This window comes from Hoplias malabaricus, chromosome 2, assembly GCF_029633855.1.
Source record: "Hoplias malabaricus isolate fHopMal1 chromosome 2, fHopMal1.hap1, whole genome shotgun sequence".
Classification (NCBI taxonomy): domain Eukaryota; kingdom Metazoa; phylum Chordata; class Actinopteri; order Characiformes; family Erythrinidae; genus Hoplias; species Hoplias malabaricus.
In genome coordinates, this window is record NC_089801.1 from 45,127,688 (window position 1) to 45,141,472 (window position 13,785).

The window sequence follows — 13,785 nt, forward strand, 5'->3', positions numbered from 1 at the left end:
TTGTTGGAAAAATTTGCTAAAACTGATGACATTTAACACTAAAAGCCCCAAGTGGCAATTGTTTCAATGCTGTGATACCTATTGCCACCAAATGTGAAAATGGTTTATTATTTTGTTGCACAATCTTTAGAGGCAGTCACTTAAAATAGTTTCTGTAGCTCTGAACGTGAGGTTCTCACTTGTCAAAAGGTAATTTGGCCAACACTTCCTGAGCAACTTCTGCTCTGGCTGTCTGAAAGGCGTCTTCAGCACTTTCCACAGATGTTCAATAGTTTTCAGATCAGAGCTCAGGCTCATAGAAAGCGTCTTCTGAACAGTCTGGTGTTTTGTTCTTAGCCTATTTTGAGGGCTTTTATTGTGTGTTTTGAGTCATTGTCCTGTTGGATGACCCATGACTTGCGACTACGACAGAACATTCGGGCACTTTCACTCCAGAATGCTTTGATAGCCTCTGCCATCTTTCACAGTAGGTTTGGTGTTCTTTTCTGTGAAAGCATTATTTTTGCGCCTGTAAATATGGAGATGATGTGACTTGGCAAAAAGCTCCAGGTTTGTTTCATCTGTCCAAGACATTCTCCCAGAAGCACTGTGGCTTGTCAATATACATTTTAGCCAAATCCACTCTTTTTTTTTCTTCAACAGTGGAGTGTTCTAGGTCTTCTTCCATGGAGCTCCCTGCTGCTCAATAAACAAAGGATGGTCTGATCTGACTATGATGTGACAGACCTTGCAGTTCAGCTTGTATCTCTGAAAATTGTGCCTGTTTTTAGTTTACCATTCACACTACCCTTCTGTTCATTCCAGGGTCAGCAACAGCCCCAGATATTAGCAAAATTCTTGCAACACCATAGCTACCACCTAACAACCAGAGGGGAAATGTCATAGCTCTCTACGCTCTCAGTGAATGCCTAAAATATTTGGTTATATCTAATATCTAATATATCTATTTATTTATTCATAGTTTGACACTCATCATAGAGATGAATACAAATATAAGCAAATAAATAAATAAAAAGAAAAATTGGGTTTTCAATCCTTTTTTCTGTGTCCTTCACTTTTCTTCCATGCCAGAGTAATGCCCACTTTATTGTTAAATCACTCAATATATGTGAGATTTAACAGATTTTTGTGCCCCTAAAACTGATTGGCAAGCAGAGTTGGTTTTGTAGGAAGGCGTACCTGTCATGCATTGTGAGCAGTGGCAAATTATCTCCATATTTAAAGAGTCTCAAAATTCTCAAAATTATGCCTATGCTTGCACTCCCTTGTGTCACTGAACATCTGCATTTTCATAGATTAATTCATTCTCTGTACCTGCTTATCCAGTTCAGGGTTGAGGTGGGTGCAGAGCCTACCCGGATTCACTGGGCGGAACACACCGTGAAGTGGGCGCAAGTCCTTCACAGGGCGACACACACTCATTTACATCTACGGACACTTTTGAGTCACCAATCCACCTACCAGCATGTGTTTTTGGACCGTGAGAGGAAACCAGAGCACCCAGAGGAAACCCACGCAAACACTGGGAAAACACACCAAACTCTTCACAGACAGTCACCCAGAGTTGGACTTGAACCCACAACCCCAAAATCCTGGAGACTGACTGCTTTTAAATAGTGCCACATTTGTAAGCAACATGCATTTGTGGGATGAGCAGTAGAGCTGAGTATGTGGGTTTCGCCCATGAAAAAATTGCCATATCCTCTCTGCTATTGCCAAACAGCTTATTCTGCCATTGACTCATTTGGTGTGTGACTGGACGATTGAAGTTTGAAGAAACAAGACATATTGGCAATTTAACAATTTATTAATTTAACAAACTAGAGCCTCAGCTGTGGAATTGGCATCCCATTCTCCAACCAGCATTTGTCTCAAGTCAATCCCACATATGCATGTTCCTTACAAATGTGGCACAAGGGAGATTAAGAGGCTTTCTGACGGTATAGGATTTATTGCCAAGAAGCATTGTTTCAACAAATAAATAATCTACCAAACAAATTTGCTTACCTTTTGTGCTATGTTTATTTATGTGCAAATTAGTTCTGCTGGTGTTTTGAGACCCAGTGAGAGCAGAAACAAAATGGTGTTACAATTTTGGCTGAAATGTGTATAGCAACAGATTTATATAGGTTTACATAGATTTAAAATATTTATACTTTACCAGCACACACCAGTCCCACATCATTATCATGAGTGCAGTTGTGTCTGAGTGAAGATGATGTTGGACAGAAGTAAATCTGAGATTCGTTTCCTCTACACTGAATCTCCTCTGACCACACCTGGACCTCCCCTCGGCCAAAAGCAGCTGCTCCCAGCACCTCCACAGGACGCCCACAGCCCAGCTCTCTACACACAACCTCTGCATCCTGCTGATCAAAGCCAGCATCACACACTGTGGACCAGGTCTCTCCATGAAGCACCTCCACTCTCCCAGAGCAGCGAGAACCACCAACCAGTCGGACTTCTAAAATAATGTGTTGACATATACTCATTTAGTTAATTTCTCCTACAGCTCTGAAACTTAATTAAAATGTTCAGATAAACACCAGGATGTTCACAGCTTTACTAACAGACAAAATTTCATTTAGACTTTTAAATCTGTAATAATTAATAACAAATTAAGAGTTAAAATATTAACATTGGGAATCAATGGGCGCAAGGCAGGAATACACCCTGGAGGGGGCGCCAGTCCTTCACAGGGCAACACAGACACACACACACATTCACTCACACCTACGGACACTTTTGAGTCAGCTTGTGTTCACTGCCCCTCTATAATGTGTGTGTGTGTGTGTGTGTGTGTATATGTGTTCACTGCCATGGATGGGTTAAATGCAGGTTTTAAAGCCCTTTCTGTTGTACATTGTACACTGGCAAATGTATACACATTTATATATGGTTAAGGTTTTAAAGCCCTAAATAGATCATTTTAAATGGACAAAACTTGGGCGGCACAGTGGCAGGTTGTGGGTTAAAGTCCTGCTCCAGGTGACTGTCTATGAGGAGTTTGTTGTGTTCTCCCTGTGTCTGCGTGGGTTTCCTTCGGGTGCTCCGGTTTCCTTCCGCGGTTTAAAAACACATGTTGGTAGGTGGATTGGCAACTCGAAAGTGTCCGTAGGTGTGTGTGTGTGTATGAGTCACAATGCGAAGGACTGGTGTCCACTTCAGGGTGTGTTCCTGCCTTGCGTCCAGTGGTTTCCGGTGGGCTCCGGACCCACCACGACCCTGAACTGAAAAAGCAGTTACAAACAACGAATGAATGATTGTACGGACTAAATATATGGGCAGAGGTGGGCTGTGACTGGTACAGACAGAGATTGTTCAACTGGTTACAAGACACTGTGACTTTGAGGGGTTCATTTCAAAGATTTACACTATGTAACTTAATGTGTCTCCATTTTTTTGGACTGCACTTAAGGACATACGGGAGCGTGATCTGAGGACGACTCTTGATCCAGACTTATGGGAGGGAGTCCATATACTTAAATGTGCATCCTAACTGTACTGTAAGTGTCTCAGAGCTTAATTTGAAACTTCCATAGAGTGTACCTTATCATACCTTACAGTGCTCTTACACTGTATCTTCCTGACTTTTGTTCTAAATATAAAACACATAAGTTCCTTTTTTCATATTTTGTTTTTTGAAGAGATTTGTTGGAGGTGTTTACAATATTGAATGAAGGGTAAAAATGTTATGAATGAACTAAATGTTGGTAAATAAAATACAAATAAGCATATTGAATGTTTAATTACTAAGAAGTAAGCTGAATGTATTAAATTTCTATTTGTCTTTTTATCCTGTGGGGTGTGTGTGTGTGTGAGTCTCATCTTAAAGGAGATGGTGAGAAGACCAGGAGAAGAAAAGGGGGGTCAAATTTGCCCATAGCAGAGCAGACTGCACAAAGGCTAGTCATTTTATCCACAAACTTCTTTCACAAACACCTGCATTGATACATTTAGATTAAATCATTAATAGGTCTCATTATTAAAAAGTAATAATTGGAAATTCATTGATTTGTTTATCTATTTGCATTTAGTTCATTATTGGTGCTATAGTACATGACATAGACTTCTTCAAAGAAAGCTTGGCAACAGGTTGTTCATTTTTAAGGTAATAATTTGATTATAAAGAATTAACAACGTGGTTTATGAAGAAAAATTATTATTTGAAAAGGGATTTCTGATCTAAGCTTTGCTATAAGTGTATGGGGTTGCAAATATTTAGTGGTAATCATATTTAGAAGTGCTTGTTGAGTCTTATATAAGTTTGTATATTCTTTAATTACAAGTTTAGTTATAGTTATTGAATGTTTAATAAATCTAGGTTTATGGTGCACTTAGTAGTTATATCACTTAGTAAAGGGGATTTAGTGGTGTGAATTGTATTGCATATTAAGGTTTGATTTCTCTGAAGTTGGCAAATTCAATTGGGGATTAATTTTTATTGATTGTGGTAATATAGTGGCATATAAACAGAGGAAAAAAGGGAGAGAAATAATTAATAAGTGTAAGTTGGGAACATATTTAGTCATTATTATGCTAAAAGTGGGCACTAATGTTTCAAAAGGGGTTACTCCTGTTGATATAGTTAAGAAAAATAATCCTTTAATAAAAGGCATTGCAAGAATATCAGAAAAATTTTATAAGCGATGGCCTGACATGGACCAACCATGGCCGGTAGAGGGGACACTTAACCCAGATGTAATTAAAACAATAGAGGTACTTGTATCAACATATAAAGCAGGACAGAAAAAAGGGCGTCAAGGAGAAAAGCGAAAGGAAAAAAGAGAAATAGAGCTTGGCATTCTCCAGTTATTTGAACAAGAGAGTCAGAAACTGATGAAGGCAGCGAAGGACAAGAGGGAGAAAAGTGTAGACGCGATTAACCAACTTACGAAAAAAACCGAAAGACAGATGGCCGAAGTTAATGTGTCTTTTTCACATGTGGACTCAGTTAAGACACCACCACCTTATGAGAAGGAAGTGAAAAGTGAAAAAGCCTATCCTCAGCTTCCAGTGATTAGTCAAGGGGGAAATTATCACATTGAAGACGAAGATGAATGCATCATTGAAACAGGACAAGCAGAGACAACGATAAAACTGTATCCGAGTTCCAAAAGCAAGAAGAAAACTCGACGTCTGCAGACTAGAGGTGAACTGAGAATGAGAAGGAGGACCATTGAAGATGAGGATCTGAGTGACCAGGAGGAGGCCATGGGTGGATATGACCCAGCCATCAGACGAATGCTAGCTAAAGCAGAAAAAAGAGGAGATGTGAGTAGAAGGAAAGAGGACTCAAAAGATGGAAGTTCTGATGAAACAGAGAATGAAGAAAGTGATGATGGATGGAAGAGTAAGGGATCTTTCTCTGAAAGAGGATTATTTCCTGAAACATCCAGCACAAGAGGAGAAGACAGACGAAGAGCTTTGAGAGAAGTAGAAAAAAGTATAGACCAATGTTTATTGAACTTAGATAATGCTTCTAGCTCACTGGAGACACAACTGAAAGAGTTGCAGACATATGAGGAGGATCTGAAAAATGAAGACACTAAAAAATCTGAAAGACAATACACTTTGCGTCCAAGGAAAGGGAAATCACTTGAAAAGATGTGTCCAGTGATAGTCCGTGGACGGAATTTGGAATACAAGCCTTGGCAAAATACAGATATATCAGATATCATGGAAAAGTTGCCTACTTTGCAAGAAGGAGCACATCCTTGGATTTCAAAATTGGAAGAGCTTCTGGTGGGAACGCAGCCAGCAATAGGTGACATAAAGAGACTTTTAGCAAATCTCCTGGGAGTTCCAGCCATGGAAGAAATTCTACAGAAAGCGGGCCTAGAACGATATGTAAGAACTGCTGTTAATGATCCAGAGCTGTTTACTGCAATCAGAGGTCGAATGTGGAGAGCATTGAAAGATTCATTTCCAACCAATGTGCATCCTGACAATATCCTGATTGAGCCTTTGGGAGAAGATAAGAACCCAAGAGCCTATGTGTCAAGAGTCCATCAGGTATGGAGAAATGTCACAGGAAATGATCCAGATTAAAATCAGATGGAACAGTCAATTTTGCGAGCCAAATTACAGAAGGGACTACCCTTACCAGTGAGAAGTAAACTGGCAGAAGTAGTGGGTCTCGGAAGCATGGTAAAGAGTGTCTATACAGATCATATAGCCCATCAAGTGGAGCTATATAGAAAGAAGGAACATGATCAGAAAATACAGGATGAAGAGACCCTCAGAAAGCTGAACCAAATACAACTGGTGGACAACAAGAAAAAAGAAAAGAAACAAGCTGTAGTCATACAAAGTCAGCCTCCTAATCAGCCAGGACCACATCTGGATCAGACTCAACCTCAAGTGAGCCAGTCAGCATCAGTTGCTCCAGTGACTCCCTGGCCACAGCCAGTGTTTGGTCAGGTGCAGACATGGAGAGGAAGAAGTCAAGGAAATCTAGGAAGAGGAAGACCAGGAAGATTCAGTCTGAACATTCAGCAGCCTCCTGAAGTGTGCTATAATTGTGGACAGTTTGGTCATTTTGCTCGTGAATGCAACCGGCCAGGAGGAAACTTCAGGGGATACTTTAGAGGAGGATTCAGAGGAGGATTCAGAGGACAACAAAGGTCAATCAAGGGACCTGTGAACCCTTATAGGGGCCCGGAACCAGGATTCTAGGGATGCCCGGAGAACTCGTGTGGGAGGTGTCAGCTGGTAGCAATAGGGCCGGAGAGAGATCCAACAATAGAGGTGAAAATAAATAATTGACCATTGATAATGATGGCAGATAGTGGAGCTGCTTTCACCTGTATTCGGCCTGAAGATGCTATGCACCTCCCCAGGTCTGGTCAGATGATTCGGACAATCGGGTTTGAGGGAGTAAAACAGCCGATTCCTCTCACAGAACCAATTGAGCTCTGCTATAAACATCTGAAGACTACAATACCCATACTGGTATCAGAACATACACCTATTGCACTTTTGGGAAGAGATGCTTTGTGCAAACTGAACTGTACAATAAAATGCACACCAGACGGCTGCCTGGTGGAAGTGCCGAGTGAAATGATTGATCAACTGATGATGAAAACAGAGACTGAAGCTTCTTCAGTATTTTGGATTGGAAATCTCAGTGAAGAATTCTTGGAACCAGCCAAGATGTGGGAGAAGTTTATTGTAGCAAACATGCCTGATGCAAAGACTCCAGAGTATCCATTTCATTGTACACTGAAATACTTTAAGGATGCTGAACAATCAGATGCAGAACAATGGCTGAGTCATCAACCAAAGCAAGTTGAATTACGTTCATGTTGCATAATTTTGGGACCACAAGGAGCTGCTATGAAGATAGACAAAAATGATTACTTGCATAAAGAGTTTGAGATGGGAAAAAGTGTACCACATGTGACTTTGCTGGTGTCTGAAGATTGTGAGCAGAAACAAATAGGTGAAATGATGGCAGAAGCAGAAGAAGTTGTCTTTAAACCGCTTAAAGAGAATCTTTCCATCTGGAGGAGTGAAGATCAGCGATTTATTAAGATTATGATTACTGCTCAAGGACAAGGACAGCCACAAGTCGTCAGGATGACACATGAATCACTTTACAATGAGAAGATGGATTCAAACTCTTTGAAAGAGGAAATGCTGCGATGTGTTCCAAAATGTTTATGGTCACAACATAGCACTGACATTGGATTTGTGAAGTCAGCTCAACCAGTGAAAGTTGAACTCCGACCAGGAACAAAACCTCCGTGGAAGCCTCAGTATCCTTTGAATGAAGAAGCAATCAAAGGGATCGAACCACAAATTGAAGGTCTTGTGAAGGCAGATGTTCTGAAGATAACACAGAATCCGCAGAGTAATACACCTTTGTTGCCTGTGAAGAAGCCAGATAACTCTTATCGTTTAGTACATGATTTGAGAGCAGTAAATGAAGTAGTAGCAGATTTTCCAGCAGAAGTGCCAGATCCACATGTTTTGTTAGCCCAAATTCCTCCGGATGCAAAGTATTTCACAGTATTAGATTTATGTGGTGCATTTTTTAGTGTTCCACTAAGTGTAGAAAGTCAGGGTTTATTTGGGTTTACTTACAAGGGACAATTCTATGAGTATAAGAGATTACCACAGGGATATAAACATAGTCCTCACATTTTCAATAAAGTATTGAAAGATGATTTAGTTGGGGTAGATCAGAAGTTAAAAAGTACTGTCATTCAATACATGGATGATATTCTTCTTAGTGCACCAGGTGAGGAAACAGGACATAAACTAAGTGTAAGGATGCACAAAAGGTTGCCAAGTTTTTGTGTAGAGAAGTCATAAGCAGGTGGGGACTTCCAGATCGAATATCCTCCGATAATGGGAAAGAGTTTGTGGATAAAACGGTGAAATTAATTTTGCAAAAATTGGGAATTAAACAGCGTCTGGGAGCTGTGTACCATCCGCAAAGTCAAGGGATTTGTGAAAAAATGAATGGTGTCTTGAAAAATCGGATTGTTAAAATCTGTCAGCACACAGGGTTAAATTGGATAGCAGCCCTTCCATTAGCATTAATGGTTTGTCGCTCAAGTGAGCTGCGTGATTTACACATGACTCCTCATGAGTTGATGACAGGCAGACGAATGCCAACGCCATGTTTGCGTACAAGTGGGAAAGGTCCAAGTTTAGCTCTTTTAGAAGATGACATGAGAGCATATGTTTCATACTTAGCTAATTTACATAAAAGAATATCCACATACGTTTCAGAAAAGCAAAGAAAAGAGGAGGAGCAGGAGAGACTGGATGAGCAAAGGAAGAATACAGTGCAGCCTGGAGACAAGGTGTTTGTAAAGGTGTTTAGAAGAAAATGGTATAACGAACGCAGAGAAGGACCTTTTGAAGTTGTTCGCAGTACTGGAACGGCAGTTCAAGTCAAGGGGTCTCCAACGTGGTATCATTTATCTCACTGTGTTAAAGCACCAAGTGAAGAGGAGCCTTTCTCAAAGGGAGGAGAGGTTGCAGGTTCAGGAGAACCAAAAGAACATGAGGGAGAACAAGTTGAAAATAACATGCAAGAAACAAACCAGAGTAGATCTCCTGAAGAGGAGATTGTCCCTGGCTTGGATGATGCTGATGACTCTGTGTATATTTCTGATGATGCCAGACATTACACAGCAGATTGTAAACGAGACAAAAAGTTTGGAGAAATTGAATTTCAATATGTCCCAGAAACAGCAGGTCCCATTCCAGAAAGAAGTAATTCCATTTCAAAACAGTTCAGAGACTTGGATCAAGAAAAGAGTCCAAGACCAGTTCGGAAAAAGGTTAGACCTAAACGGTATGAGAACTAAAGAGAATGAAACTTTAAAGAATTTTACTTTTTCAGTGTCGAAAGTTAGTGAGGGGGTAAATGGATCACATCTAACTACACTAATGCCTTTGATAATTTCAACAACGTCATCACCTTTCAAGACAGTGGTTAAAGCTAAATTAGGTAAAGCAGTTCATCTTCCCTGTAAATGTGGAAGATTTAATACAGGGAGTAATAGTCCTCCTGAGTGGAAAAATAGTCGTGGTGAAAAAGTGGTGTTAACAGGACCTGAAGTTGATCATTTGCCTCATGACCAGAGAAAGTATCTTTTGTTTAATGCCTTTAGGTGGTTCAGAGTTAGAGATGATTGTTCAATTCTTTTACGTAATGTTACATGGGAAGATCAAGGGGAATACACTTGTACTTATTTGGAACCAGAGCTTAAGTTTGTGCCATTTCAAAATGTGTGGAGAGAAGGGTACATAACTCGTACAGTGATAGTGATGATAAAGGACCAGAGTCCTATTGAAGTTTTTACATCTATTAAAAGAGTTCAGGACCAAACCACTATGGCAATGACTTTAAAGGTTACTAAAGAACAAATTAAGCCAATTACTTTAGCTCCAGAAATAAGTAAAGGAAATAATGTAACTAATCGGATTACTACTTTAGATATGCCATTAAAGGAGATGAATAGTACTACACTGCCAATGATGACTTCTGTTTTGGGTTCATCTGAATCTAGCACAACTGTTGAAAAGGGAAAAATAACAAGATCACATAATGTTGTAAAAGTAACCCAGACTCCAGAAGTAATGTTCTTTCCATTGCAGAAGGAAATAAACATAACACAGGGTCCAGAGTTAAATATGGAGCATGAAGTGAATATCAGTCAAGTGACTTTTGAAGCTAGAAACCCAATGGAAGACATGGATTCAAAGGGTTTAGTAACCACTGAGAAAATCACTTTAGAAGGGCAGAGTGAGTTTTTTGATTCTGACTGGACATCTGGAGAAATGACTGACCATTACCATGCATTACAGAAAAGAGAAGCAAAATGGAAAGCATATGGATTTGATTCTTCAGTGTTACAAATCACAGACCCATGGGCATCTAGAAATTTATGGTTTCAGCAAATAACCCATTCCGTAAGAATGAGTACGAGGTTGACTGGTCCATGTGTGGTGAAAGTTCCATCACCAAGCACATGGCCATCAATTTTAGAGACAGTACCAGAACCATTGCATGCTATGTGTCAATCTTATGCTTTATCGTGGTTAATATATCAGCAAAACTCTGAAGAAGATATAATAATGGCTTTATCAGTGCATTTGTTTAGACCTAGATTAAATTGTACTTGGTTGATGAAGTTACCATATGTGAATTTCCTTAATCAGCATGAAAATATACTGACAGCACGGCCTGATGCGATGGAAGTAAAATCTGTGGAGACTAAAGACTGTTTTTGTTCCAATGATACTCACAATGGACAGGGGATGTTTATGGGAATATCTGATTGTGCTCGTTATAAGATGAATTTTAAAGAGCCTAAACCTAAGGACGTTTTGTTTAAAGTGAATTTTCATACACCAGATAGCAAACAGAGTAGAACATTAATGGTGCAGTATGACATTTTGCCTGTAAATGTGACTATAGGAAATTTTAAGGATATTTGGTGGGTTTGTGGAGATAAAGCATACATATTTCTACCATATGGGTGGACAGGCTGTTGTTATATGGCAACATTAAAGCTTCCTTATGAGGTTTATACTCTCCAAAAAGTTGAAGCAACTGATGAAGGGAATTCTGTGAGAAGAAAGAAAAGGGAAATGGCTCAGTTTCATAACTTGGAAGCATATCATTGGAGAATCAGTATAGGAGAAAAATGGGGTATAGGATTATTCCCATGGTATGGTGTGACATTTTTAGCAGATCATATAGATAATATTACGTACACTTTACAAGGGTTTGCTAATGAAACAATAAGAGGGTTTCAGTATTTGTCAAATACTCAAAAAAGTCACAGATTAACTTTGTTGAAACATGACATGGCTCTGGATTACATTTTAGCTAAGCAAGGGGGTTTATGTGTAGCTTTGAATCTAACAGGGGATGCCTGTTATACTTTGATTCCGGATAATTCTGATAATATGACTAGTGTTATAGAAGCATTGAAGCATATAAAGGAGGCGTTTGGTCCATCAAAAGGAGCTGGATGGTCTGTGAATGCTTGGTTATTGGAGAAATTAGGACCACTAGGAGCAATGTTGGCTTAAGTTTTTGGAGCAGCTCTTTTAGCAGTGTGTATAATGTTTTGTTTTTGTACACTGTTGTTAACTTGTGCAAAAGCTATGATTTTGAAATGGGTTGGAGTTGTAATGCCTGGAAATCAAGTACAGATGCCATTATTAAGTAGAACCGAATCAGATAAACATGAGGAGGAAATGTTGGAAAACAACCTGGTAGAAAGATATCCATTTTGAATATCCACTATTATATATTTTTCCATTCACTTATGACATTATCTTTTATTTTGTTAGGTTTATTATTTAGTAATCAAGTAAAATGATTGTAGGATGAAGTATACACTGTAGCTTATAAAACGTATTAATCCATTAATGTTACTATTATTAAAGTTTTATTTGATGTTTATTTGCATCTGTCATTTTTGCAAAAGATACTGGCTGTTGTTTCTTTCTTCCAGAAAGAAAAGGGGGGAAGATCACTGTAAGGGAGGATGGTTGTTCGAGATTCCTGAAATGCTATAGGGATCCAAAAACTCAAAAGAGGACAATAAAACAGAAGGACTTTGAAACAGAATGGTGAAGACTTGCTGAAGCTCAATATGTCATCAACATCACATCAGAAGACAAAAATGCTATTGAATTGTTTATTATTAGTAATCTTTGATAGTGATAAACTATTATATGAGTGATATTAAAAATTGTAACAACTGTTTATTATGAAGATTTATAGACTGATGAAATGTAATCTGTGTAAGTGTATTGAAATCTCAGAGTTTTTGTTTGTTTTATCGATGTTAGGGCCAAGGGGTGTGTCAGGTAGGGACAGGTCCACTGGAAGGTCCGATGGGTCGACCAGCCTGAATTTGGACATTGGTTTGATTTTGTTTTCTGAGATTTTTATATACATTTACTTAAGTCAACTCCCTACACATATAGAATAAATTTAATTGGACTGGAGTACACTTTTGTGATCGCCTTGGCAGAAGGGGATCGTTGAGGGAATTTTTCCTGTCTAAAATGTTTGAAGGATTTTCAAGAAAGATGGCTGCCTGGCAGGTTTTTCGCCCTCACACTCCATGAAATTTTGTTACATCATAATGCAAGTGATGTTAAAATTGTGTGTAGGAAGGTATCACTTATTTGTTATGACATTTGCATGTATGGGTTGCTTAAATTTTTACGAGACTTTAACAGTCTCGAAGGGAGGAAATTATGAGGTATATTTATCAGACGGCCTCATAAGACAGTATTAAGAAATGTTCAGTGTGTTTTTTAGAGCATATGGCTGAACATATGTATGTGCGCTACAGAGAGGGATGTTTAGGATAAGCTGTCAGTGAGGCAGGACACTATTAATTTTACACCCTCCCTTAAGTGCATGCAAATGTAAACTATTCTCTATGTTTGCCTTATTTGGAAAGGAGAAGAACTATATAGATTGAGTCCTAGCGAGATGTGGGAGAGAGACAAATAGACACGGGACAGAGATGATCGGAGCGCTCAAATTGAACACCCTCTCACGGGATCCTTAAGAACCCGTAAGACACTGTTTTGGTAAATAAAGATGTATTTACACTTTTAACCGTGTCTGCGGAGATTCTTTTCCATCACCTATCTTCACAACACAGCAAAAGGTAACAACACGAGCGAGAGAGAGAGAGAGAGAGAGAGAGAGAGAGAGAGAGAGAGAGCTCCCCCAGCCGCCAATCACACTCACTATTACCTTATTAGAAAGAGAAGAGGAAATCATCAAACATTTCAGTGACAAATCAGAGGAGGCATTTTCTTCTTTCTCCATTTTCATCAAAAGAGTGTGACGCTGATGGACAGAACTCCTCCTTAGGTTCTCGAGGTGTTTGTCTTTGTGTGAGGAGAGATGCTGACGGCAGTGTGCTGAGAGGGTCCCCAGCAAACAGGAGACTGACTTCAGAGAGAGGAAACACTCCAGTGGAGAAGAGCTTTAATGCTGCACCTGCACACAGCTGATCCACTCACTGATAAACACACACTCTGATAAACACACTCTGTAAAACAACTCATATACTTACAAATGATCTGAGTTACATAAACACACAGAAATATTAGTTCATCATTCAAAAATGCTTCAAATAAACAAAACCCAGTCAAAACCATTTTATTAATGTTGTCAGAATTGAGGAAAATGTGATTTTATAAATTAATTTTTAACACATGTAGCACTTTACAGGATAATAGTGATTATAAAAACATACAGAATAAACTCTAATGTATAAA

General features: G+C 39.1%; 1 protein-coding gene across 1 annotated transcript in view; it reads right to left on the minus strand.

Annotated features, from left to right (window-relative positions):
• The window catches only part of LOC136676786 (deleted in malignant brain tumors 1 protein-like), a 62,523-nt gene that overhangs the window by 19,918 nt on the left and 28,820 nt on the right, over positions 1 to 13,785 (minus strand). Inside the window, 1 exon segment of the mRNA XM_066654008.1 lies at positions 2,162 to 2,464. Coding sequence (XP_066510105.1) covers positions 2,162 to 2,464 — 303 coding nt within the window.